This window comes from Siphateles boraxobius, unplaced genomic scaffold (assembly GCF_051911475.1).
Source record: "Siphateles boraxobius isolate OS27281-9 unplaced genomic scaffold, OSU_SipBor_1 10, whole genome shotgun sequence".
In the NCBI taxonomy this organism is placed as follows: domain Eukaryota; kingdom Metazoa; phylum Chordata; class Actinopteri; order Cypriniformes; family Leuciscidae; genus Siphateles; species Siphateles boraxobius.
The window spans coordinates 225,797-253,045 of NW_027508700.1; the positions used below are offsets into that span (position 1 = coordinate 225,797).

The window sequence follows — 27,249 nt, forward strand, 5'->3', positions numbered from 1 at the left end:
GTATAATGAGTATTGTGTGCATTTAATCATGGAATTCTTGCTATTCCTGGAAAAACTGCAGATGCTCACAAATTATGAGTGTGCTTACAATAGTTGACTAACTCATAAAATCAGTCAAAAAAAGTTTCAATAACTAAGATTTCAGCTGTCTGTGTATCAATTATACATAATCATTAAGTTTTTTTTTTTTTTTTGTTTTTACAAAAAACTTTCCTGTCCCCCAAATTATTTTGTTGTTTGAATATCTGAACATGCAAAATATCAAAATAAAGAACAGGGCCTCTGCTTCTAAACAAACAAACAAAAAATATTCCAGCTTCATGCATTCTTTTATCAACACTTGAATGTGGGTAAGTTTCATTAAAATGCAACATGCATAAGCAATGTTTCTGCTTCTTCACCTGTTTTGATCTGCAGATTCAGTATTCTTTCAGAAGATGTTGCACTAGTTCACACTTACAAATAAGTTAGATATTTGGCGTGCTGTCCGGGGAGAGGGCTCCGAGCTCGGATATTGGGCCCGAACCCAGAGTACTCCCCCAAAATTTGCAAACTAACGCGGGACAGCCGCCAGGAATGTGTTGATCTTGATCCGGCAAAACTTTGCAGAGTGCGAATGGTCGTGGCGTCAGAAGGGAGAGAACATCCCTGTTGCGGCAGTGCGGGAAAATTCCAGAGAAAATTCAATAGCCTCTACTTTATGCCCTATGAAAAGATCACCAAATATTCAAAACACTATAGTGCGGGAGTGGGCGCTGGCGCAGTAGTTGCAGACGTGCAGGTAACGGCAACGTTGTCTTAAGTAGGGCTGCAACTAACGATTATTTTGATAATCGATTAATCGGACGATTATTTTTTCGATTAATCGGATAGAAATTAAATTAGATTATTTTTTTTATTATAACTAAATAAAACCGTAAATCAGGGTATTTATGTGTAAAAGTGTACTTTAAAAAGTGCAAAAGCCACACATTGAGTTTTACTAATATCAATATTTGCATTGTTTTTAATGATAATTGCTGATGGCAAGTTGACAAACATGATTATTGTTACAAAAATGATATCCAACATATTATGTTTTAACACAATTTTTGTTAAAACAAATTTACACAGACATGTTGTTCAGATGTGAATATCTGAACTAAAAACAAACTAAAAACATCTAAAATATATAATTCATTTAATTTTTATTTAAAATTAATTATATATAAGGAATATAAGGATAAAGAATATAATATATATAATATATATAATATATAAAAGAATATAATATAAGGATAAATTGATTAAATAAATATAGAAAGACTGAAAACAATTGTGTGAATGTAGAGCCGCAGTAGATCGCGTTTGAAAAACAATTAAAACTTAGTAGACAAATGCTATAAAAAGAGAACGGAATGGAGGTAACGTTACCCAGCAAGCTAACAGGCTTGAGTAAAGGACAGGAGAAATTATGCATTAGTGCACAAGCATTCGCTGAAAACCACTGAGTACAGTGACTAAAAAACAATATTTTACTGCTGCTGTTATTAACTGCCTTTGTATTTAATGCTTCACTTTGTAAACACCGTTTTAATTTAACCTATTTCTGCGGTAGCGCTATTTTAATCCATCACTTACGTTGCGAGCGAACTGATTGCGCAACCTGATGCTCGAGACAAAATACAGAAGTCCCGGGAGTCTCCCGCATATTGATTGCGGCTCCCTGATGCCCGCGAATTAGTTCAAACTCCCGAAATCTAGAGCGTGCAAGCAAGAGCGCGCATGCGAGACAGAAGAGACTGCTCCAAACCGTGTAGCGCGCGCGCTCGGCAGAGCGCCTGAGGGAGAGAGACCTTGCGTGTGTGTGCGTACCAGTAAACGCTCCCCGTGACGTAAGCAGACCAACTAATCGATAATGACATTCGTTGACAACAATTTTCATAATCGATTATAATCGATTTTATCGATTAGTTGTTGCAGCCCTAGTCTTAAGCATCCCCAGGAGTTAAAATTATAGCTTTAACTTTTAACTTGGTCACGAGATTTGGAGGTGGGTTTAAAATATTTGGATGGTGAGTCGAAATGTACTGGTCGTGGGACGTAACTGGTAGATTTTCCCTGTGATGGAACTGGGCAAGGGGGAGATGAAGGGGTTACCAGAGGACAGCTTATGGCGGAGTGAGCGAGTGATCTTCATACTGCACAAGAGATGTTGCGGCAGCCCAGGAACACTCTTTTGGTGAGGTCTGTGTCCATTGCACCCCAGTAAGGGCACTGGATCCATTGAGCAACGCGGACGGCGCATTTAGCTGAGAATAGTTTATGGTACGTATAGAAATGAGACCCTCCGTAAGATAATGCAAGCTCATCAATTATTGCGAGATAATCGCTTAGCTCACGTCTCCTATGGGGGAAAACGGCCATGATGATTTTGCTGTAACGGTTGAATGCGATTGAAAATTCAGTGAAAGAAAGGAGGAGGGATGTATTTTTTTATTAAAGTAACTGAAAAATCACCTACTTCTATTTGGCAATCTGAAGCGGATTGAGGAAGTAAAGATATCAGGGAAGATAAATCAATGTCTGCACCTGAGAGGATCTGTGCTCTGATGTTGTTGCCTACTGGGGTTGGTTCCAAGGCTGTAGCGTTTGGAGGGAGACCCGCTGGGAGACCCATGCTCACTGGACCGGAGAGAGTTAGAGATAAGTTCTGGACGGAAGAGAAAACGTAAGTACTCTACCGGAAAAGTTCTCGCTGCGTTCGCTGAGAGACCAAATGCTCGCTGGACAAAAAGAGAAAACAGGAAAAAGGAACATGATTACTCGACCTGGAGATTTTCACTGCGTCCGCTGAGAGAGAGACCCCCGGTGGATCACCCAGGGGGTTTTAATCAGTGAGGGTGTTATGATCGGGTGATCAGGTAGACCGGGAGCGCGCGCAGATCCGCCCTCCAGACGCCATTTCTCGAACCGTGTGGGGAGTTGAAGCAGCTTTTACACCAATCCCGTGAAGGAACAGAAAACACCACAAATTGAAAAATTTCTAAATCTTTTCGATCGTCTTGTTGCATGGAAAAGTCGTGCGTCATATTAGGGTAGCAAGGTGGGAAACTTTCTGTTGCAAGATTATTCAGAATTCGTTGTGTGTGAAGACGTGTTGGGGGTCGCCATTTTTGTTACAGCCTTCAAAGTCTGTTGAGAGTCTAAATAAGAGACAAAACTCTTCCGTAATTTTGTGTAATACACGAAGAAAAACTCAGTGTTGGACGCAACTGATATATGTCACCTTGAATCGTTATGCAAGACGATTCATTAACATATTATGCTTCATCTTGAGCGGACGGTGACGGAAGACGGCTAACGCGTTATATTGTCTCATAAGCTGCAGCTACTTTCACAGAAGAGAGAGCGGAAAGGGGAACTTTGACTCTGAATACGCGTTTTTGGGTTCGTTGCAAATTTTTGGGGATGTTTAAGCCTGTTTTACGCCCGTTGTGATTCTTGTGCTGGTGGAAAATTTAGCAATGCATCAAAGTTGGTTGTCGCCAGTCGCAGCCTGTCTGGTCAAACGGCTGGTTGCGGTTCAGTAGGACTGTCGGGTCAGAAAGCGTTCGGTCGCTTATAAGAAAAGGTGATTGCTTTTTTAATGTATTGCTCGTTTCTGTTTTCTTTTCGAGTTCATCAGTTACAAGTGTATTTCAAAGAAACATGTCGTCTGCGCGGTTTTTACGACTCGGACCGATCTAGTTGGTATTTCGAGCCTGTTTCGAGAGAGGAGGAGCAGAATAGGCTTCAGGGACAGAGACATGGGATGTTTTTGGTGCGAGATTCGTCCACCTGCCCTGGTGATTATGTACTGTCAGTGTCCGAAAACTCAAAAGTTTCTCACTATATCATTAACTCTTTGCCAAACAAGAGATTCAAGATAGGTGACCAAAAGTTTGACAATCTACCTGGCCTTTTAGAGTTCTATAAAATACATTATCTGGATACGACCACCTTGATAGAGCCAGCACCAAGGTACACCAGTACCCCTCTGCCCAGTGGTCCTATCCAACCATCCGGGGGACTCGGAGATGAGAACCAGGAGTATGTGCAAACTCTTTATGACTTCACTGGTAGCGATACTGAAGACCTTCCTTTCAAGAAGGGTGAAGTCCTAATTACTCTGCACAAGCCTGAGGAGCAGTGGTGGAGTGCCAAGAATAAAGATGGAAGAGTAGGCATGATTCCTTCCCTATGTAGAAAAGCTGGTGAGACCTTCGCATTATCCCGGACGAGCCCCCATATGTTATGATCAGGCACACTGTCAAAGTCAAAGTATCTTTATTTGTCTCCCCAAGGAGAAATTAGTTTTGGATAAAGAGATTGCTACATGAAGATTTCAACAGAGACAAAGCACAGGTATAGGGTTAAAACAGTTAAAGACAAAAAGTACATAAAACATTAAGGCTACTCAGAGAACTGTGCAAAATAGCAAATCACCAATTCCTAAATTCTGCTTATGCAAAAGTGATATCATATCATGTCCATGCATAACATTCAATCACAGATATACAGTATACGGCTGTACAGAATTAATAACAATTTAAAAACAAAAAAGTACACAGAATATTCAAGCTACCCAAAGAGCTGTGCAAATTGCAAATCACCTTTTTCTAAAATCTGCTTATGCAAAATTAATATCCTAACATGATCACACATAATTTAATCACGGATATAAAATTCATAGTCACATGTTCATTGCTGATAATTTATGAGCTTAATTGAGAGAGTAACAAATGAGTGCTTATACCTATTATATTTGCACAGAGGAACCCTGTACCTCTTTCCTGAGTTCAGTAACTCAAACTCTGTAGACAACGCATGAGTATTATCAAATATAATGTTTTTAGCCTGCCTAATTGTTGTCTGGTCAAAAAGCTCCTGCGGGGTGAGGGGTGGCGATGTACCCATAATTATGCCCGCCGTCTTGACCAAATTAAAAATCTGAGTTTTTGATTTGACTGTCAAATTTCCAAACCAACTGGTGATACCATATCGAAGAATGGACTCTATTGTTGCTCTATAAAAGATTAACATAATATTTTTACAGACCCCAAACACTCTAAGTCTACGCAAAGAATAGAGGCGCTGATGGGTTCTGGCACAAACATTTGTAACATGTGTGCGCCAATTCAGGTCATTATCAATAAACACCCCTAAGTAGTTAAAAGATATCACCTGCCTGATATCATGACCATGAATGGCCACAGGGCTCTGATCTCCAACTGATTTGGGGTCAACCAAAATTTCCAGTTTTTCGTGTGTTAATATGAAGTTGGTGTGCATCATTCCAGTTGACAAACTTGTCCACAGCAACTTGGTGGATATTCATGTTGCTTTCTTTATTAAGCAAACTCACAAGGACAGTATCATCAGAGAATTTGAGTATATATTGGTTTGGCTCATAGCTGACACATCATTAGTATACAATGTAAACAGGAGAGGTGAGCTGACACACCCTTGAGGGGCGCCAGTGCTGCACACTGCTAGATCAGACAGAGAGGAGTTAAACTTCACCTGCTGTGGCCTGTTCGACATAAAGGAATGATGCCATCTGATTAAAAAAGGATTATTTAATCCGGGGGTCGGGGGTCCAGGAGGAAATTGCATAACTCCTGACACAAATTAAGACAAATACTGAAACTTGAGTCTTATATCTTTTTAGTTTGTCAAGGTAATAACATTACATCGGATAGTAATGTTATCCGTGGTTCTCCAGTGTTTAGAGTGCCGTACCCCTCTTCCACTTAGACTGCACTCACACCTTTTCCATAAAGGGACAATATTTGCCCCCTTTAATCAATTTTTCCATTTCATTGTTTTACCTTTGTAATACCTTTAAAAAATAAATAATTCATTAAATAAAACAATGTTCAATAAATAGGCAATGTTAAAGATCGTTTAATATTAATAAAAAGATTGTATTAAAATCGCCAGTAGGTGGCGGTAATTCATTGTCTTTATGTGTGTCATCGAGTCATTCATTGAATCTCACGATTCGTTCAAAGCCACAGATTTCGTTGCAAAATAGAGCAATAAGCCTGACTATACTGTTTTAAATGTAGTAAATCACTTAATGTTACACTTTTGTTTTGTTTTTTAACTGTTGTATAAAATCAATGTCACATTTGAAATCGTGTGGATATTCGCGAAACATTGCATCAACATTAAAAACACTGCTGGATATCAGCCTGCATTTTGTTCGCACAAACAGCGCAAGCGGCTCGTGACAGAACATAGACCGACTGAATGACACTTCAATTTAAGATGAAAATCTCAAATGAAGATTGCTGAACTCCAGCTTGTCTGTGTCTTCAGATCATCCGCGCTTCTTGAGCAGTGTAGAGAGCGCGCGCGCACGGTTGCCAGCTACTATTGAAAAGACCGGGTATAAAACAAGTTCTTTTAACAGAAAAGCTCTGATTTGGGGGTTAAATTATTGAATTCTGGCATTTGTGGCCACAGCGGATTAAACTGAAACTTTCCTATTTCAGACGACAAACTACGCTTGGCTAACGTTACTATCTTGTTCTGTAACTCACTTGCCTAGTAACCATAGTAACGGTGCGCACGCTTTCTGCTATGACGTGGCGTGCGCGGTGCACTCAACGTTGCATGAATCTTTAATAACAGTTATTTTTGTTATGGTGAACTTAATCCTAGTAAATCCTAGTAATAAAAAAATAAATAATACTTTTGTAACGAAATCCAAGACTTTGTATACCAAATTCAAGGCTTGCAATACCTTAATTTGAGATTATTTTTCAATGCTTTTAAGATCCCGCAGATACCCTGGTTAATATGTATTTTCCCCTCACAATGACAGTAAACTAATTATTAGGCTAAGGTTACATTACATGATGAGTCACATAGTGGTCTATTTTCAGTTCAAAATGGCGAAAATAGACAAAAGTTTATTAGTTTGCCTGATTATTCTTGTGATTCGTTTAACATTTATGACCTAAAAAAAACTGTCAAATAGGAAATGCTTAGTTTAGCAACTTACATCTTCTCGCACTTGACCGACCGTAAACTGAAGCGCGTCGAGTCGCTCCTGTCTATGAGTCGCTCTCTACTAAAATTCGCGCTGCGAACATAAAGCCCGCCTACTTTGATTTGATTGGTCATCTCAAATATTCTGACATTGACGAGCAGTGACAGACCAATGAGGCTCAGATGAACACACACACACAACCTGTCTTCTGTTTGTTCTGACGTGCTTGGCGCCACTGCGGAAGAACGCGCTGATTACAAGACTGAAGCGAACACGAAGGCAATCACATATTTAAAGATTGAAATGGAGAAAACAGGACAGAGTAACTCGGTGGATATCGCTCATATAATTTTTTTTGACGACGTAGTTAAGGCGGCAGGCGTGTGTTGCTTAGGCGGCCGCCTTAGTAACAAAGTGCTAAAGGAAAACCCTGGAGTCCCAAAGTGTCTTTGTGTTTGAGTCTGACAGCTCTTTTTCTGCCCGCTCCATGTACTGCTGTTTTATCACTAGACCATACTTTCACAGACTGGATTTCCAGTTTACTGGACTCAAAAACTGTGCAATATGTGGGTAGCAGCTGGATAACATTCTCTGGTTCTCTGGTTATTTTCTTTTTTTGCCTTCTCACAAATTTGTATTTTAATTAGACGCGTTCCCACTTTATAGAACAGCCGCTCTGAATAGTATTGACAAGGCCAGGACAAGCGGTCAGTCCGTGGACAAGAGCGCGCAAGTCGTTTTTCTGAATATCCAGTTCTCCTGTTGTTTCAGTGTAGTATCTACCACAAGGTAAGGTTGTTTTCGATTCTCTGGTTATTTTCTTTTTTTGCCTTCTCACAAATTTGTATTTTAATTAGACGCGTTCCCACTTTATAGAACAGCCGCTCTGAATAGTATTGCAGTTTAAATTTTATAGCACTTAAGTGAGCGCTGTCCAACAGCTAGTTTCGATTCCTCTCCCATTATTCGGGTAATTTGCGTTTGCTGTGTTAATTGCTGGGCCGAAACAGCTGTCCTCACTCAGGCGTTAGTACGCATTATATCTATGTAGTGTGCGCGCTGTCGCGGAAGCGTTCAGCCTCCTTGTGTTAAGACCGACTCGGGTAAAGACCATCGACTCTACCTGTGGGACTCTACCGAGCAAGGACTCCGGCAAGGCACTTAAGTATCGTCTTCTCTCCTTTTCCTTTCCCACTTTTATCGTATTTCCCATCCTCAATATGTGCTTTCAATACATTCCTGTTGTCTCTCGACAACGTGCACTCATCACGCACAGAAGGCAGCGCAATACTGCTAATCTGCGTCCTATTCTCTCATCCACACACACACCTCTCTCTCTTTCTATGGGTCTATGGAATTGTCAGTCAACAGTCAATAAGGCTGACTTCATTCCAGCCTTTGCATCTCATTCTACTCTTAATATATTGGGCTTGACTGAGACCTGGATCCGTCCAGAAGACTCAGCAACTCCTGCTGCTCTCTCTAACAACTTCTCTTTCTCCCACACCCCTCGCCAGTCTGGGAGGGGTGGGGGTACTGGTCTTCTCATTTCTAACAACTGGATATACTCAACTCTCTCTTCTCTATGCAATAACAACTAGTTTGAATATCAAGCAATTACAATTACAACTCCCATTACGATCCATATTGTAGTTATTTATCGCCCCCCAGGTCAACTGGGAAGCTTTGTTGAGGAGCTGGATGTGCTACTGTCCTCCTTCCCTTAGGACGGCACCCCACTCGTAGTCTTTGGTGATTTCAACATTCATCTAGAAAAGGCGTATGCAACAGACTTCATCTCTCTTCTAGCCTCATTCGATCTCAAACGGCTCATCACCACAGGTACTCACAAATCAGGCAACCAACTGGACCTGGTTTACACACGCAACTGCATCACAGACAACATTTTGGTGAAATCTCTCCATGTATCAGATAATCTCCTCATTACTTTCAATCTATAACTCACTATCCACACTCCACCAACTCCCCTACCAGTTACTTTCAGACGTAACCTGCGCTCACTTTCTCCTTCCCATCTTTCCTCTGCTGTGTCATCTTCTCTTCCCTCACCCTCACAATTCTCATCTCTAGATGTGAATACCGCAACAGATACTTTATGCTCCACTTTAACTTCTTCTTTAGACAATATCTGCCCTCTCTCCTCCAGGCCAGCACGCGCTACTCCCTCTAACCCCTGGTTATCTGAGGTTATTCGTGAACACCGGACCAAACTCAGGGCAATGGAGAGGAAATGGCGCAAATCAAAAGACACTTCTGACCTGAGAATGTATCGATCTCTGCTCTCTTCCTTTTCTGCTGATGTTCACGCTGCAAAATCTTCATATTTCCACAACAAGATCAACAGCGCCTCTAACACACAAAAACTTTTCAAGACATTCAACTCTCTCCTCGGTCCACCTCCACCATCACCCACCTCCTCTTTAACTGCTGATGACTTTGCTAACTTCTTCACCAACAAAACAACTTCTATCAGCAGTCAGTTCTCAACTCCACACACACAGGAACCCAAACCATCCTCTCCCACTACCAGAAACCTTCTCTTTACCTTCTCCGCTAACCGAGGAAGAAGTATCTAAACTTCTCCTCTCCAGTCATCCTACCACCTGCCCTCTAGACCCCATCCCCTCACACCTTCTTCATGCCATCACTCCCACACTTCTACCAGCACTCACACACATCATCAACTCATCCCTCCATACTGGCATTTTCCCTACAGCATTAAAGCAGGCTCGGGTAACTCCACTGCTTAAAAAAACAACATTAGACACATCCCTTTTAGAGAATTACAGACCTGTCTCTCTCCTACCTTTCATTGCGAAAACACTTGAACGAGTTGCTTTCAACCAAGTGTCATCTTTCCTGTCTCTGACCAACCAGCTAGATGTCAACCAATCTGGCTTCAAGAAAGGCCATTAAACAGAGACTGCACTACTGTCGGTCACAGAAGCCCTGCGGATCGCAAAAGCTGCTTCCAAATCTTCAGTTCTCATTCTGCTGGATCTTTCTAGTGCCTTCGACACTGTGAATCATCAGATCCTTCTGTCCATCCTCTCATCACTGGGCATCAAAGGAACTTCCCTCCACTGGTTTGAGTCCTATCTCACAGGTAGGTCCTTCAGGGTTACATGGAGAGGCGAGGTATCCAAAGCACATCAACTGAACACAGGGGTTCCTCAGGGTTCAGTGCTTGGACCGCTCCTCTTCTCCATTTACACCACATCATTGGGACCCATCATACAGGCGCATGGTTTCTCTTACCATTACTATGCTGATGACACACACCTCTCATTTCAACCAGATGACCCCACAGTAGCTGCACGTATCTCAAGCTGTCTGTGAATAATCCTGGGGCCGGCGAAATGCCACAGCGGATCCCTGGGGATGTTTGTTTCCTCGTCAGATGAAGAACTTTTGTGTGACATGGTAGCAAAACAGCGAGCCAAGATGCTGAAAAACTGTCGTTTTCAACTCACATTGGTGAGTCAACTGAGTATATATATAGGTCTCCAACTCATGCTGATTGGATAGACATGTTAATTACTGATTGTCGACAGCTGGTTGGAATGATGTGATAATTGGATCAATTATTTGAACGCGCTCTCCCGAACTTTGTTAATAAAACATCATGTAATAGCGCCCCCTACCGTTTAACAGTGAAAACACAAAGAAAATTCCATCAATGGCAGGGAAAACTAAAAACTGACACATTTCTTCGGTTATCTCATTAAAACTATGATAATGGCATCATTACTGTTGCCTCAGCTGCACAAATACAGATAAACTTGTTACAATCACAAACAGAAAGACACTCAGACACAGATTGCCCATCAGCCCACGATTTTATTCTGACAAACTGAGCATCAGCACTAACAGAGCAGAGAGATCTGAACTAAAAGAGACAAAACCAGACTAAACCAGTTCATTTATAATTTTCATCTGGAGCATTTAATACTTCAGGTTTCTGCACATTCATTCATGTTAAATGTCTGTGGGAAACAGAGTAAGAATAGACGGCAGCACTGAAAGTGAACCGCCTCACGCTACAGGCCAAACAAACGCTGCATAAATAAAACAACAACAGTGACAGAACAGTGGAAGAGGAGAGACAACGCATGTGTGTGTCAGGATTGTGACCCATCAGCCTCTTCTTGATCGCTGTGGGTCAAACTGGAATTTGCTTTGGCCTTCGGTGTGTGTATGTGTGGAGTGATCACTGATCTTCCTTCTTCACTTCCTCATACTGTGGCTCGTCGGCTTCATCTTTATCTCCCTCTTCGTCCACACGTGAGTTCGGTACCCACAATCCTGAGTCGATGCAGCGCTTCATGTGGAGTTTAGCTTCCTGCAGGATGAACATCATCAGACGAGGGACAAGGCATTCGCACGCTATTGAGCAACACCGTCACACTCGCGAAGCCGTCACACTCGCAACACCGTCACATTCACACTACAGTCACACTCGCAACACCGTCACACTCACACAAGTCACACTCTCACTACAGTCACACTCACAACACTGTCACATTCACACTCGCAACACTCATACTCACACTCTCAACATTGTCACACTCTCAACACTGTAACACTCGCAACACTGTCACACTCACACTTCAGACACACTCACAGCAGTCACACTCACACTAGTCACACTCGCAACACTGTCACACTCACTAGTCACACTCACAATACTGTAACACTCGCAACACTGTCACTCACACTACAGTCACACTCGCAACAGTCACACTCGCACCAGTCACACTCGCACCAGTCACACTCGCACCAGTCACACTCGCACCAGTCACACTCGCAACAGTCACACTCGCAACAGTCACACTCGCAACAGTCACACTCGCAACAGTCAGACTCGCAGCAGTCACACTCGCAACACCGTCAGACTCACACTAGTCACACTCGCAACAGTCACACTCGCAACAGTCACACTCACACTAGTCACACTCGCAACACCGTCACACTCACACTAGTTACACTCGTAACACCGTCAAACTCACTAGTCAAACTCGCAACACCGTCACACTCACACTAGTCACACTCGCAGCACCGTCACACTCGCAACAGTCACACTCGCAACAGTCACACTCGCAACAGTCACACTCGCAACAGTCACACTCGCAACAGTCACACTCGCAACAGTCACACTCGCAACAGTCACACTCGCAACAGTCACACTCGCAACACCGTCACACTCACACTAGTCACACTCGCAGCACCGTAACACTCGCAGCACCGTCACACTCGCAGCACCGTCACACTCGCAACACCGTCACACTCACACTAGTCACACTCGCAGCACCGTAACACTCGCAGCACCGTCACACTCGCAGCACCGTCACAGTCGCAACACCGTCACACTCGCAACACCGTCACACTCGCAACACCGTCACACTCGTCACACTCGCAACACCGTCACACTCGCAACACCGTCACACTCGCAACACCGTCACACTCAGACTAGTTACACTGTCACACTCACACTAGTCACACTTGCAGCACCGTCACTCACACTAGTGTTACACTCACACTAGTGTTACACTCACACTAGTGTCACACACTAGTGTTACACTCGCAACTCCATCACACTCGCAACACCGTCCATCACACTCGCAACACCATTAGTCACACTCACACTAGTCACACTCACACTACAGTCACTCACACCACCATTACTTGCACTACACTCGCAACTCAGTCACACTCGCAACTCCGTCACACTCGCAACTCCGTCACACTCGCAACTCCGTCACACTCGCAACTCCGTCACACTCACACCACCATTATTTGCACTACAGTCACACTCACAACTCTGTCACACTCACACTAGTCACACTCACGCTACAGTCACACTCACAACACCATTACACTTGCACTAGTCACACTTGCAACACACTCACACTACAGTCACACTCGCAACACGTCACACTCGCAACACCATCACAGTCACACTAGTCACACTCACACTAGTCTCACACGTTACACAATCACACGCAACACCAGTCACACTCGCGTCACAGTCACGCACTACAGTCACACTCGCACTACACTCACACTAGTCTCACACGTTACACAATCACACGCAACACCAGTCACACTCGCGTCACAGTCACGCACTACAGTCACACTCGCACTAGTCACACTCGCACTAGTCACACTCGCACTAGTCACACTCGCACTAGTCACACTCGCACTAGTCTCACACTCACTAGTCTCACACTCACTAGTCTCACACTCACTAGTCTCACACTCACTACAGTCTCACTCACACTACAGTGTCACACTCACTCTACAGTGTCACACTCGCAACACCGTCACACTCGCACTACAGTCGCACTCGCAACACCATCACACTCAAACTACAGTCACACCTACACTAGTCACACTTACACCACCATTACACTCGCAATAGTCACACTCGACACCATTACACTCGCACTACAGTCACAGTCGCAACACCGTCACACTCACACTAGTCACTCACACCGCCAATACACTCGCACGTCACTCAACACCACTACAATAACACTCGCAACACTGTCACACTCAAACTACAGTCACACTCACAGCACCATCACTCGCAACACCGTCACACTCGCAACGCCGTCAAAGTCACACTCTCACTACAGTCACACTCTCTCTACCGTCACACTCTCTCTACCGTCACACTCGCAACACCGTCACACTCGCAACACCGTCACACTCGCAACACCGTCACACTCGCAACACCGTCACACTCGCAACACCGTCACACTCGCAACACCGTCACACTCGCAACACCGCCACACTCGCAACACCGCCACACTCGCAACACCGTCACACTCGCAACACCGTCACACTCGCAACACCGTCAGACTCGCAACACCGTCAGACTCGCAACACCGCCAGACTCAAACTACAGTCACACTCACACTAGTCACACTTACACCACCATTACACTCGCAATAGTCACACTCGACACCATTACACTCGCAACAACGTCACACTCGCAACACCGTCAAAGTCACACTCTCACTACAGTCACACTCTCACTAGTCACTCTCTCACTACAGTCACACTCTCACTACAGTCACACTCTCACGACAGTCACACTCTCACGACAGTCACACTCTCACGACAGTCACACTCTCACGACAGTCACACTCTCACTACAGTCACACTCTCACGACAGTCACACTCTCACGACAGTCACACTCTCACTACAGTCACACTCTCACTACAGTCACACTCTCACTACAGTCACACTCTCACGACAGTCACACTCTCAACACCGTCACACTCTCAACTAGGCATGTGCCGGTATCAAATTTTCATGCTGCGATTAATTGATTGAGCTTTTATCACGGTATACGGTATTATCACGATATTTTAATTGCACAAGAGAAACAGACGGATTGGGGGTATCTAAAAAAAACCTGCATCACAATGTGTAATTGTGATTGTCAAAACATTAATTTTATTTTTTAGTGACAACATGTTATAATGTTTACATGGTTACTGAGGCTACTGTTTGTATTATTGCTTAACACAATTTTCATGATTTCAATTAAATTCTTGGATTTAATTTCAATCTTGATTCAATATTGACTCATTTGGATAAATATTAGGTAGGCTACAGTAGATAGCCTGCATTTAAATGTTTCTCAAGAAAAAATATATCTCACATAATGCTGTAAACATACAGAGAGAAATTAAATATAATGCATACAATATAAATATAATAATAATATAAATATAAAAATTTAATATGCTGTAATTTTCATTATAATAACAATTATATAATGACAAGTAAACATATATTAAAATAATATAGTGCACATATTTAGCAAAATACTCCTCTCTATTAGGGGTGGGGGAAAAAATCGATTCTTAGATGCATCGCGATGCGGACGTGGACGATTCTGAATCGATTCACAAATGTCAAAAATCGATTTTCAAAAAAAAAAAAAAATTTTTTTTTTAGACATGTAGCCTATTTATAATGACGTAATATTGACGGAACGCAAAAGACGGAACTCTGAAGCGCGGAAGTGCAGTGCCCGGACCGTCTGTCTGTGGCGTGCGCACATAACAGAGACGCGATGGCTGAGCGCGAAATCCAAACACCCTCCTCGTTAAAAGCTGACGTGTGGAAATATTTTGGCTTCTATGAAGTTGAAGGGGGAAAGGAGCTGGACAAGAGCCACACTAGTTGTAAGCTTTGTAGAATAAAACTAAAATATTTCGGCAACACGACAAATATGAGAAGCCATATGACACGTTTCCACCCAGAGGAGGAAAAACACTCGGCTGTACCAGAGCCGTTTCTCTCTATGGCTCTGGGCTTTACCGGTGTTCAGACGATTTCTGCTGCCTTGTAGAAAAATGCTACCCAAACGCAAATCGATCATAGATAATGTTGATTCATTCTCTATTGTTTCCATAATGGTGTAAATCTCACAATATTATGACATCGTTATTTCATTTTAATCAGGGTAAGTGTATGGGGAGCATATTTGGATATTTTAAATGAACTAGCAATTATCACATTTGATATAACAAGTAAAAATGATATTATATGAAATAAAATTATAATAAAATTCGAAGTTAAGAATACAGTATAATGTACTGTTTTTATTTTTAAAACGGTGTGAAAAGTAAAAATTATCATCAAATATTCATCTTTGACCTGTCAAAGTTTCCTACAAGTATCCACAGCAAGGATGCATAGATTTATGGGCGTGGTAAGCAGAAGAAAAATGAGTCTCCACATGCACCAGTAAGTAGCACATCTCGATGGGTAGCATGAATCGTCAGAACACCTGTTGTTGTTATATTATTAATTTACTACAAGTATGCTGCTAGTTCAGGCACACGTTTATTTTCCTGTTGGTTCTTTGCAATTTTAATAAAATATATTGTACGTTAATTCTTTATGGGTCATTACTTTGTACTTTTAAAGCAAAGTATTTATATTCACACACACACACACAAAAGATTCAGATAATCGATAATCGCTTTTGAATCGAATCGCAGGCCTCTGAATCGTAATCGAATCGAATCGTGAGGTGCCTAGAGATTCCCACCCCTACTCTCTATAGCTATTTTCTTATAGTCAACTAACATTAAATGGCTTTCCTGAGGTAAATGTAACGTTCTGTGACATAATTGTTCTCCTGCAGTGTTATTGACCTCTTTCCGTGGTTGAAAAACACTGATTGATCGAAAGTACGTATACCTTTCGGTGGGTTGTACTGTATCTTTAATAAAAAGTAACAGATGATCTGTTTACTTGAACTGAGGCGCGCGATCTGTCACGTCACATTTACAAGCACCAAAACAGTATTTAATGTCTGAATTTCGTTATAAAACCTGAGAGCTGATATTTTTTTCATATCAAAAGTAACCTGCTCTGTCTAGTCTGTCGGTGTCAGTGTCCTCTTTGCTCCGCGATTTTTCTCTGCGTGAGAAAATGGATGTGTGGCGCGAGACCGAGTGAAAGTGTCAATTGCGTGAGTCTCAAGCTGAATGCATGAGAGTTGGTAGCCATGCGGGGGATAAATAGTCGGCAGCGTTCCTCCTTCCGCCGTGCTTCTTCTCCATGTGAGGATTGTTTACATTAGACTAGAGTGCACACTGCATTCACACAGTGCTTATACATGTGATGTGGGGATTGTTTACATCAAAGTGCGCACGTGTTTTGCGCAGCATATACGCATTGTTTTTTTAAGCGGTTGATGGAAAATAAGCTGATGCGCGTTCTAAAAATCTAAATTCGGATCTATTATTTCACGGTATTATCTATCACGGTATTTCGAAGTCCCCGCGATAACAATATCGTGCATATTCATTACCGCGATTTATCGCATTACCGAATACCGGCACATGTCTACTCTCAACACCGTCACACTCGCAACACCGTCACACTCGCAACATCGTCACACTCGCAACACCGTCACACTCGCAACACCGTCACACTCGCAACACCGTCACACTCGCAACATCGTCACACTCGCAACACCGTCACACTCGCAACACCGTCACACTCGCAACACCGTCACACTCGCAACACCGTCACACTCGCAACACTCATGTTGCGCAGCAGACTCATGCTACACTGACCGTGGGGTCCATCTTGCTGATGGCATCCTGAAGCATCTGAATGTCTTTATCATCAAAGCATTTCTGCATTTCCTGTGGAGATGAAGACAGAAGAATCACTGCTATGACAGAAGCATTCATTTATGAGAACTAGGGCTGCACAATTAATCGAATTTCTAATTGCGATTACGGGTGGCACGATTACCTAATCGTTCAAAGCCGCGATTACAAAAGAAACTCCACTCTGCGTGTGTGTGTTTAGAGCATGATTATTTTATGAGAGGCGAATCACGACTACTTCAGAAAACCCAGCACAATATGACATACCAGGCAGTGACGTAAGTGTAAGCTGAAATAAAAAGTCTTTCACCTCAGAAAAACGGACTTTACTGTCCTGTCCCGTTATACTGTGCTCGTAGCGCGCACTCTTTAATTGCACGCGCAAGTGCGGCGGCGCGCACTGTGTATCGCTTCACTGTATAAAGTGCAAAAGAAACTACGAGCAACGCTGTTACAATGTAAATTAGTAAGTCACGAAATAAAAGTAAAATACCAATAAATCACGTGTTAGCTGAGAAGGATATGCACACAGGTATGATTTTCATTCTATTCACCAGGAGCTGTTTCATTAACAGTTCTTGTTGGTATTGTGTATTTACCATGGTAAGTGTCGTTTCCATTACCCAAAAATGCCACTTTATTTTTACTTTGTGTTATTTTTTATATTTTTAAATGACTGTGGTGGCTCATATCAACATTGTATTAACAAAAACTAGTTTGGGACTGCTATTTAATTGCTTTAGCATACTCCTAATGTTTTTCTAGTCTTTACTATGAGTAATTCTTACAATTGATGTGTATGTTAAGTAAAGGGGGGCAGTACTTGTGTGTGTAAACAATTTTTGTGTAAACATGTATTATAATATGCCTATATATATTCAATGTAAATTGTGATAATCGTAATTAATAATCGCAATTACAATTTCAAGGGAATAATCGGCAATTGTGATTTTTGTCATAATCGTGCAGCTCTAATGAGAACCTTAAAAATCGCATTTAGCCCTCATTAGTTTTAAGGGCTACTGTCAGTAGAGTGGATGTAAGAAGCACTGCTCACACTTAAGTCACTTTCAAACCGAGCAGATTTCTGTTCAAAAGCTGGTGAATTTACACAACAAACTTGTGACACGCATGCTATTTTTTACTCACGATCGTACAGATTTCTATTGAAAAGACCAGAAATCTCCCGTAAAATTACATAGAACAGCAGTGACCGAGCCTTTAGAATGCAACCAATGATTGCTTAGATAATTATTATTCTGATTAATCCCACAAAACCAGCCACATTTCAGTGAAAGTCAGCATCACTATGGTAACTGTCTGTATGAGGAGAGAGGGAGTGGTGTGTGAGCCTCACCGCTGGCAGGGTCTCGTACACCTCCACAGGATCCAGGCCTCCAGGACCCAGGCGCTTCTGACGCTCCTCCTCCTCGTACTCCTTCATGGCTTTATCAATGCGGATCTTCGCCCGGCCGCGCACTCGCTCCTTAAACGACTCCAGCTCGTCGTTAAATGCGTCCTGATACTGCTGGTCTGCAGTCTGAAACACAGAGACACACACAGAGAGGCATCAGTGTGAACTTTTATTTCACAATACAATTACTTGATCTTTGTTATTAACCTTCTGGGGTCTAAGGTGTTTTTGGGGTCCTTGAGATGTTTTGACATGCCCTGACATTTGTGCTTTTTCCATTTGGTTAGAAACATACTAATGGCAAAGGTGTAATTAATTACTCTCTATTTAGCACAAACAGGGCTACCATAATATGTGAGCAAGATGTATGTACATGTTTGTATTTTTGAGAGAATATTGTTTATGCATGGTTATTGATAAAAATAAAAGTTTAAGTTTCTGAAATAAGTCCACAAAACACATACTAAATATGTGTCCACAAGACTTTTGACTAATGGGTGTTGTTGCCTAGAGTCTTTGCTTCAAAATTATCTGAAAATCATCCTGCCTAATCATTCACATAAAACAATACATTGATTTAAATTTTGTAAAACACTTTTTGTTTGGAAAGGCAATATGCGTGGGGGCGTGAATGATCCAACACGATCATGAATAATTATGTGGTTCACACCTGAGAAGACAATGAGCTGCATAATGAGCCTTTCATTCAGGTGCGTCTCACAAGAAAGAATGTGAGGACCAAAAAAAAAATTATATATATATATATATATATATATATATATACATACATAATATCCAAATATAAATGAAAGTCAAATAGGCTATATGGGTCACTCTACAGAATTTGTTCAAAGTTAGAGTTGGAAACATCTTGAAAAGAATAAAGTATTTTTTTAAAGTAGGCCAAAACATTTTATCATACATATTTCAAAGTTAAGGATTCATTAGTTTGATATAGCTTACATTGGAACAAACACTATAATAACACTATAATCTAGTTGATGAGTTTATTTTTGACAGAACATACTATATATTTAACATATGAGCCGAAACTGGCTAACAAAAGCTTATTTGATGTCTATTTTAGAGTAAAAACTATATAATATATCCAAAACTAGTCAACGAAATGTTGTCTTTCATATTTCATCTGTAACAGTAAACAACAGCGCGCATCTGTGCCGTTCATTCATTCACACAGAAATGTGATTCAAATTTAAACAAGCTTTTTGTGTTTACAGACACTATTCCACATCGCGATTAGAACAAAGCACAAGAATAAAAACTTAGTATTCATGTTCTGAGGTAAACGTCCCAGGATTATTCCTCACAGCCTCGCAAGACGACATAGTACATTAATCTGATTAAACTTGGTGTGTTTTATCGAGTTGATGTGGGCGTTTACACGTTTGCATGCGTTGCCTCGGATCATCTGTGTTTGAATACCGCGCGCTCTCCGTGGGCGTGTCAAATTAGCAGATTAATGAGCTGCGAGAACAGCGGACATCTCTCTCTTTTTATATAGATTACATAAACAGAGAATATTTGTTTTAGTTTTGAGTTAGATCATTTAAAAGTACACACTTAAACGATTATAATAGATGATTATTAGACGATTAATAATGATTATTATAGAGTTCTGTTTAAGTTTAGAGACGTGCTCCAGCAAAAAAGTTAACAGAGACAGAAAGCACACCCTGTTTATTTTCTTTTTACAAAAGCACAATGTTTTATTTCGATTGTAAGTGGACACATAAAAAAGTAGACATTTAACAGTTTATTTTTTCATATTTCTTAAGTCTGTTTGACCAAAAATGACAGTATTTTAAGTCTATTTTGCTGCTATATGAAAAAAATTGAGCAAAACGTGCCGACGCGTTTGCCGGCCCCGGAGGGTTAAAAGAGCAAAGCAGCAAATTAAAAAGAAAAGCACTCATACAATACAGCTGAAGTGCATCAGTGCTTTGAGTTGTTCAGGTACAGCCGCATTATACTGACTCTGCAGGACCAGCACGAATGAGAAGAAACACACACACACCTTGATCTTGGTGAAGAACTGGCGGAAGCATCCGCGCGGATCCACCTTCAGACTCTTGGCGAGCTCCAGGATGAACTGCATGACGATGGTCTGATGCGCCACCTGCTGCATGAGGGCGTGTTTCTGACACACACACACACACACACACACACACACACACACACACACACACACACACACACACACACACGGGTCAGGCACACACACACATCAGCTACACACACATATCATATCAGCTACACACACATATCATATCAGCTACACACACATCAGCTACAAACACATATCAGCTTCACAGATACACACATATCAGCTACACACACATCAGCTACACAGCTACACACACATATCAGCTACACCCACATATCAGCTACACACACATATCAGCTACAACCACATATCAGCTACACACACACATCAGCTACACACACATATCATATCAGCTACACACACACATCAGCTACACACACATATCAGCTTCACAGATACACACATATCAGCTACACAGCTACACACACATATCAGCTACACACACACATCAGCTACACACACATATCAGCTTCACAGATACACACATATCAGCTACACACACATCAGCTACACAGCTACACACACATATCAGCTACACCCACATATCAGCTACACACACATATCAGCTACACACACATATCAGCTACACCCACATATCAGCTACACCCACATATCAGCTACACACACATATCAGCTACACACACATATCAGCTACACCCACATATCAGCTACACCCACATATCAGCTACACACACATATCAGCTACACACACACATCAGCTACACACACATATCATATCAGCTACACACACATCAGCTACACACACATATCAGCTTCACAGATACACACATCAGCTACACACACATCAGCTACACACACATATCAGCTTCACAGATACACACATATCAGCTACACACACATCAGCTACACACACATATCAGCTTCACAGATACACACATATCAGCTACATACACATCAGCTACACCCACATATCAGCTACACCCACATATCAGCTACACACACATATCAGCTACACACACATATCAGCTACACCCACATATCAGCTACACACACATATCAGCTACACACACATATCAGCTACACACACATATCAGCTACACACACATATCAGCTACACACACATATCATATCAGCTACACACACATCAGCTACACACACATATCAGCTTCACAGATACACACATATCAGCTACACACACATCAGCTACACAGATACACACATATCAGCTACACACACATCAGCTACACACACATATCAACTACACCCACATATCAGCTACACCCACATATCAGCTACACACACATATCAGCTACACACACATATCAGCTACACCCACATATCAGCTACACCCACATATCAGCTACACACACATAAGCTACACACACAGCATTACCTCCTCCACCTCCAGATCGATGCACATGATGACCAGATAATTGGCCGTTTCCTCGCACACCAGGTGAGGATTATCAGACAGGTACTTCTGAGAGTCGTCCCAGCGGCGCAGCATCCCTGCACACACAAACAAACACACACACACGTCATGAGAACGGCAGTGAACTTCTGGAACAAGAACAAATGTGGGCGGGGCTTGGTTGTGTCCGTGGGGAACTGATTGGATGGTTGTGGTTTGCTATTGGCTGATCTGCTGTGAGTGACAGGTTATAGCTCCGCCCTCGTCATCAGAGAAGAGAAGCTGATTCATCTCACCGAAGTGTTTGATCTGTTTCTCGTTTTTCTCCACGAAGGTCTTGTGTTTCTCCTCCTTCTGCTCCTCCGTCTCCTCCTCCTTGTCAGGCTTCACATTCACAACGCTCTGAAACAAGCACAGGAGCGTCAGTGGCGTGTTCATCTGTGTGTGTGAGTATAGTGTGTGTGTGTGTGTGTGTGTGTGTGTGTGTGTGTGTGTGTGTGTGTGTGTGTGTGTGTGTGTGTGTGAGAGAGAGAGTGTCGCACCTTACTGAAGCCCTCTTTGCTAAGTGTGTCCACGTTCCAGGGCATCTTCTTCTCCTCTCTGCGGTGCTCCTCCATCTTCTTCTGCCAGGACCGCTCCTCCTTCCTCAGCTGCTTCTCCTCCGCCTGGGCTTTACTCAGCTCCTTCTCCTGGTCTGAGGACCCGGCCGCCTCCTTCAGCTCCTTCACCCTGCGCTGCGCCTCCTCCAGCCTCCTCCTGCTCTCCATCAGGCTCTTCTCCAGCTCCTCGCCCTGCTTCAGGAACACCTCCATACGATCCACCCGAGCCTGAGGAACACCAGACATCAGCTCCCATATGACCAACACACACACACACACACACACACACACACACACACACACACACACACACACACACACACACACACACACACACACACACACACACACACACACACACACACACACACACACACACACACACACACACACTCACTGCTTCACCCAAAGTGATAAGATAAAATAAAATTCTGCATCAAAATTTATAGACAAGACAAGTAGTTTGTTTAGGCATGGTTTGTAAGGAATTACAAACCTGCGCACATATATTGAAACGCACATAACTATAGAATCAATTCTTAATGCGCATGTGAACGCCATCAGCGTCTATCACAGGTTCACGTTTAAAGTCTGTTTAGAGAGAATGGTGTCGTCTTAGTGGCCCCTAATTTAATAACAAATGATCATTTAGACGGAAGTGAATCAATCAAAACTAACTTTAGCTGGAAAAAACATTTTTCAAGAACCACTATAAAACCAAACCAATCTCTGTTACCTTAAATTATATCTTTATCTCTGTAAAGCTGCTTTGAAACAATCTACATTGTTAAAAGCGATATATAAATGAGGATGACTTGACTTGACTTCAGGAACACCTCCATACGATCCACCCGAGCCTGAGGAACACCAGACATCAGCTCACACGTGACCAACAACACACACACTGTGGTTTCTGGCTGTCCGCAAAATAATATAGAATTTATAGACGATTGGAAAAGTTTTTTGGGCAGACCTGGCCTGTTCTCTCTAGTAATATGGCACATAGTCTTAGAGCTCAAACATGACAGTCTGGGGCTCAGGTCAGGAAGCAGACAAACTGGCTAAACCGACCGTCTGCTAGCGGCCTCGCGTCACCAAGGTCAGATAAGTACCATCACATAGAGCCTCTTTCACCTAGATATTGTCATATAGAGACTGTGTCTGTTCCCCGAATTAGGAAATACAAAAAACTACCAAACCCATCTAAGGGTAAAAATTGTATTGATGTTCAACAAATAAAAAACAGAAATAATACAGATGAACAAATGATAAAGCTTGGGTTGCTGAATATTCGATCCCTTATTTCAAAAGCACTTATTGTTAATGATATGATTTAAGATTATAACCTAGATGTGCTGTGTATGACAGAAACCTGGCTAAAACCAGACGATTACATTACTTTAAATGAGTCCACCCCCAAGATTATGGTTATAAACATGAACCTCGTCTGAAAGGCAAAGGGGGAGGTGTTGCTGTAATTTATAGTAATATTTTCAGAATTACTAAGAAGTCTAGTTTCAAATATAATTATTTTGAAGTGTTGGTGCTAAACGTAACAATATCTAGTGTAAATGATAAATCAAATTTGAGATTTCTGCTGGCTACAGTATACAGGCCACCAGGGCACCATACAGACTTTATCAAAGAATTTGCTGACTTTCAATCAGAATTAGTACTGACTGCAGATAAAGTCCTAATTGTTGGTGATTTTAATATACATGTAGATAATGGAAAAGATGCATTGGGATTGGCATTTATAGACATTCTTAACTCTATTGGAGTTAGACAACACGTGTTGACCTACTCATTGTCGTAATCATACTCTAGATCTAATATTATCACATGGAATAGATGTTGATGCTGTTGAAATACTGCAGCAGAGCGACGACATCTCAGATCATTATCTAGTCTCATGTAAATTACATTTAGCCAAGGCTGCAAAGCCGACTCCGTGTTACAAGTATGTCAGACCTATCACTTCTGCCACTAAAGATTGCTTTATCAATAATCTTCCTAATCAGTTTCATCATCTCAGCATCCCAGATAGCTTAGAAGAACTTGATATTGTGACAGAAACGTTTAACTCTCTCTTTTCCAGCACCTTAGACACAGTTGCTCCGTTGTGCTTAAAGAAGATCAAAGAAAATAGTACAACGCCGTGGTACAACGAGCACACCCGGGCCCTTAAGAGAGCAGCCAGAAAAATGGAGCGCAACTGGAAGAAAACAAAACTAGAGGTATTTCGCATTTCATGGAAAGAGAGTATGATGGCATAGAGAGAGGCTTTAAAAGCTGCTAGATCTGCTTATTTTTCAACCCTATTAGAAGAAAATTAGAATAAAATAAACAAAACCCTAGGTATTTATTTGAAACAGTGGCTAAACTAACAAAAAATAAAGCTTCAAGCCCAGACATTTCAAAGAAACACAGCAGTAATGACTTTATGACCTTCTTCACTTACAAGATTGATAATATTAGAGAAAAAATTATAACTATGCAACCGTCTACTACAGTATCGCATCAGACAGTGCAGTGTAGTCTCACTAACGAAACATTCAATTCATTCATTGTTATAGGAGGGGGTAGGGTTGGACAATAATTCAATATCAATATATATTGCGATTTTTTTCTTTTTTCGATAACGGTGATATGATTTTTAAACACATTTTCGATATTTCAATATACATGACAGCATTTGTCACTGACTGACGTTAGGCGCGGAGCCGTCAGAAAGAGCAGAACACAATTGGCTACTTCCGTGATGACGTACACCACAGACACGCAGCCAGTGCTCAGCAGTAGTAGGCTGATCTCCAACACGTCAAGTTTTAAATACAAAATTAGCGCCCCTGACCGCAATTCAAATGTGACTGCTTTCTCCTCACGTGTGGAAACTCGTTCAGACAAAATAGTTGATAAGAGAGGAATGACAAATTCAGTAGTATGGAAGTGGTTCGGCTGTCGAGATCAGAGAAACTTCAGGCTTCAGCGTGCTGCGAAATGTGCTGGAGAGTGGTGCCGACTAGCAGCGGGAACACATCAGATTTGATGTTCCACCATTTGAAGCAGTTCCACCCGATAGAACATTCTTAGAGTCAAAAGATGAGGCACTGGCAGCATAAAAGTTTTAGCCAACAACCTTTCCCTGAAACAACACCACCATCCTCATCCCCAAAACCAGCTGTGTCAAAAGAGAAACCCATGCAGCAAACACAGATGGCTGCATTCATGCCTTATGACCAACAGTCTAAACGTCATAAAGACATTACAAAGGCTGTTACAAACTTCTTGGCTGAGGACATGATGTCGTTTAGTATGGTGGAAAACTTAGGATTCAGGAAAATTATTTCAGTCATCGACCCGAGATACGAGCTCCCTGGGCGAAAATATTTTTCACGCACAGCGATCCCTGCACTTTGTGGAGGAGTAAGGGAGAGGGTGGAGGAACAACTCAAGTCAGTGTCACATTTTCGACCACAGCTGACCTGTGGTCAAGCCGAACCTCAAAACCATACTTGAGCCTGACAGTCCACTTTATTGACCAAGATTGGAAGCTTGTCAGCTTATGCTCAGAGCGCTAAAAGCTATGGACTGCAGCAACTTTAGTTGATTTTGTTTATGGTATGAGGATAACTAAAATCATTGTACTTAATTAATACTTAGTTGTAACTATAGTACTTAGCCTGTAGTTTTGATTATGCCTAGGTGATTTTATTCACCCTATTTAAGTGATTTTATAGGCTATTCATTTAATCTTTATTCAAGACATGCATATTCGTAAGGATACAGCAATTCTTTCAATTAAATTCAAAGGTGTTTTATTGGCATTGGAACATATGTTTACTTTGCCAAATCAGGTGTGAAGTTAAAACAAAAAAAAGTATGCAACCAGAAGAATTTTGCAGTAAGAATAATATGAATAAACAACAAATTGTAGCTAAAATATAAATACAAATTATAAGTATATATTGCAATTTTTTTCTCTCTATCTGTCTACAGAGAAAGTTAACCAAGACAAGCGGGTGGACAGAGCAATTGGGGTCTGTATAAAGGTGGTGGCTGTCTTCTCCTACTCCTGGAAGAAGAAACGGGACCTTGCAGCTGCTCAGGAGGAGTATCACGTGCCAAAGCACAAGCTCATCAGTGAAACACCAACAAGATGGGGCTCCCGTCAACAAATGGTGAAGCGGGATCTGGAGCAGAAAAGGGCCTTCACTGAAGTCCTCTCAAAGGACAAGACGACCAGACCGCTGGTTCATACCTGGCAAGATGTGGATGTTTTAGAGTCTATAGATGCAGCTCTAAGCCCACTCCTCGAATTCAGTGATGCCTTGTCTGGTGTGTCCTATGTCAGTGTATCATTTCTAAAACCAGTGATGCATCTCTTCAACACCTCCATCTTGAAGGAAGCAGAGGATGACACAGAGCTTACCAGGACCATAAAGAAAACAGTGATGGGATACCTCAACCAAAAGTATGATGAAAGTAACATGGCTGGTCTACTTAACATGGCATGCCTCGTTGACCCAAGATTCAAGCTTTAGTACA

General features: G+C 41.9%; 1 protein-coding gene and 1 pseudogene across 2 annotated transcripts in view; one reads left to right on the forward strand and one right to left on the reverse strand.

The window, feature by feature from the left end:
* Nucleotides 1-3,628: 3,628 nt before the first annotated feature.
* Nucleotides 3,629-4,361, forward strand: LOC143745999 (crk-like protein pseudogene; annotated as a pseudogene).
* A 6,501-nt stretch (nt 4,362-10,862) lies between these two features.
* cdc37 (cell division cycle 37 homolog (S. cerevisiae)) overlaps nt 10,863-27,249 on the reverse strand; it is a 32,123-nt gene continuing 15,736 nt past the window's right edge. The window contains exons 2-8 of one of the 2 annotated variants that reach the window (XM_077237861.1): nt 22,645-22,929; nt 22,399-22,504; nt 22,085-22,200; nt 20,641-20,763; nt 18,549-18,731; nt 17,153-17,224; nt 10,863-11,384 (exon numbers count right to left, since the gene is read on the reverse strand). In XM_077237861.1, the coding sequence (XP_077093976.1) occupies nt 11,253-11,384; nt 17,153-17,224; nt 18,549-18,731; nt 20,641-20,763; nt 22,085-22,200; nt 22,399-22,504; nt 22,645-22,929 (1,017 nt within the window). In that variant the 3' untranslated portion in view covers nt 10,863-11,252. The remainder of the gene's footprint in view (nt 11,385-17,152; nt 17,225-18,548; nt 18,732-20,640; nt 20,764-22,084; nt 22,201-22,398; nt 22,505-22,644; nt 22,930-27,249) is intronic. The other variant, XM_077237871.1, reaches the window with a different exon arrangement.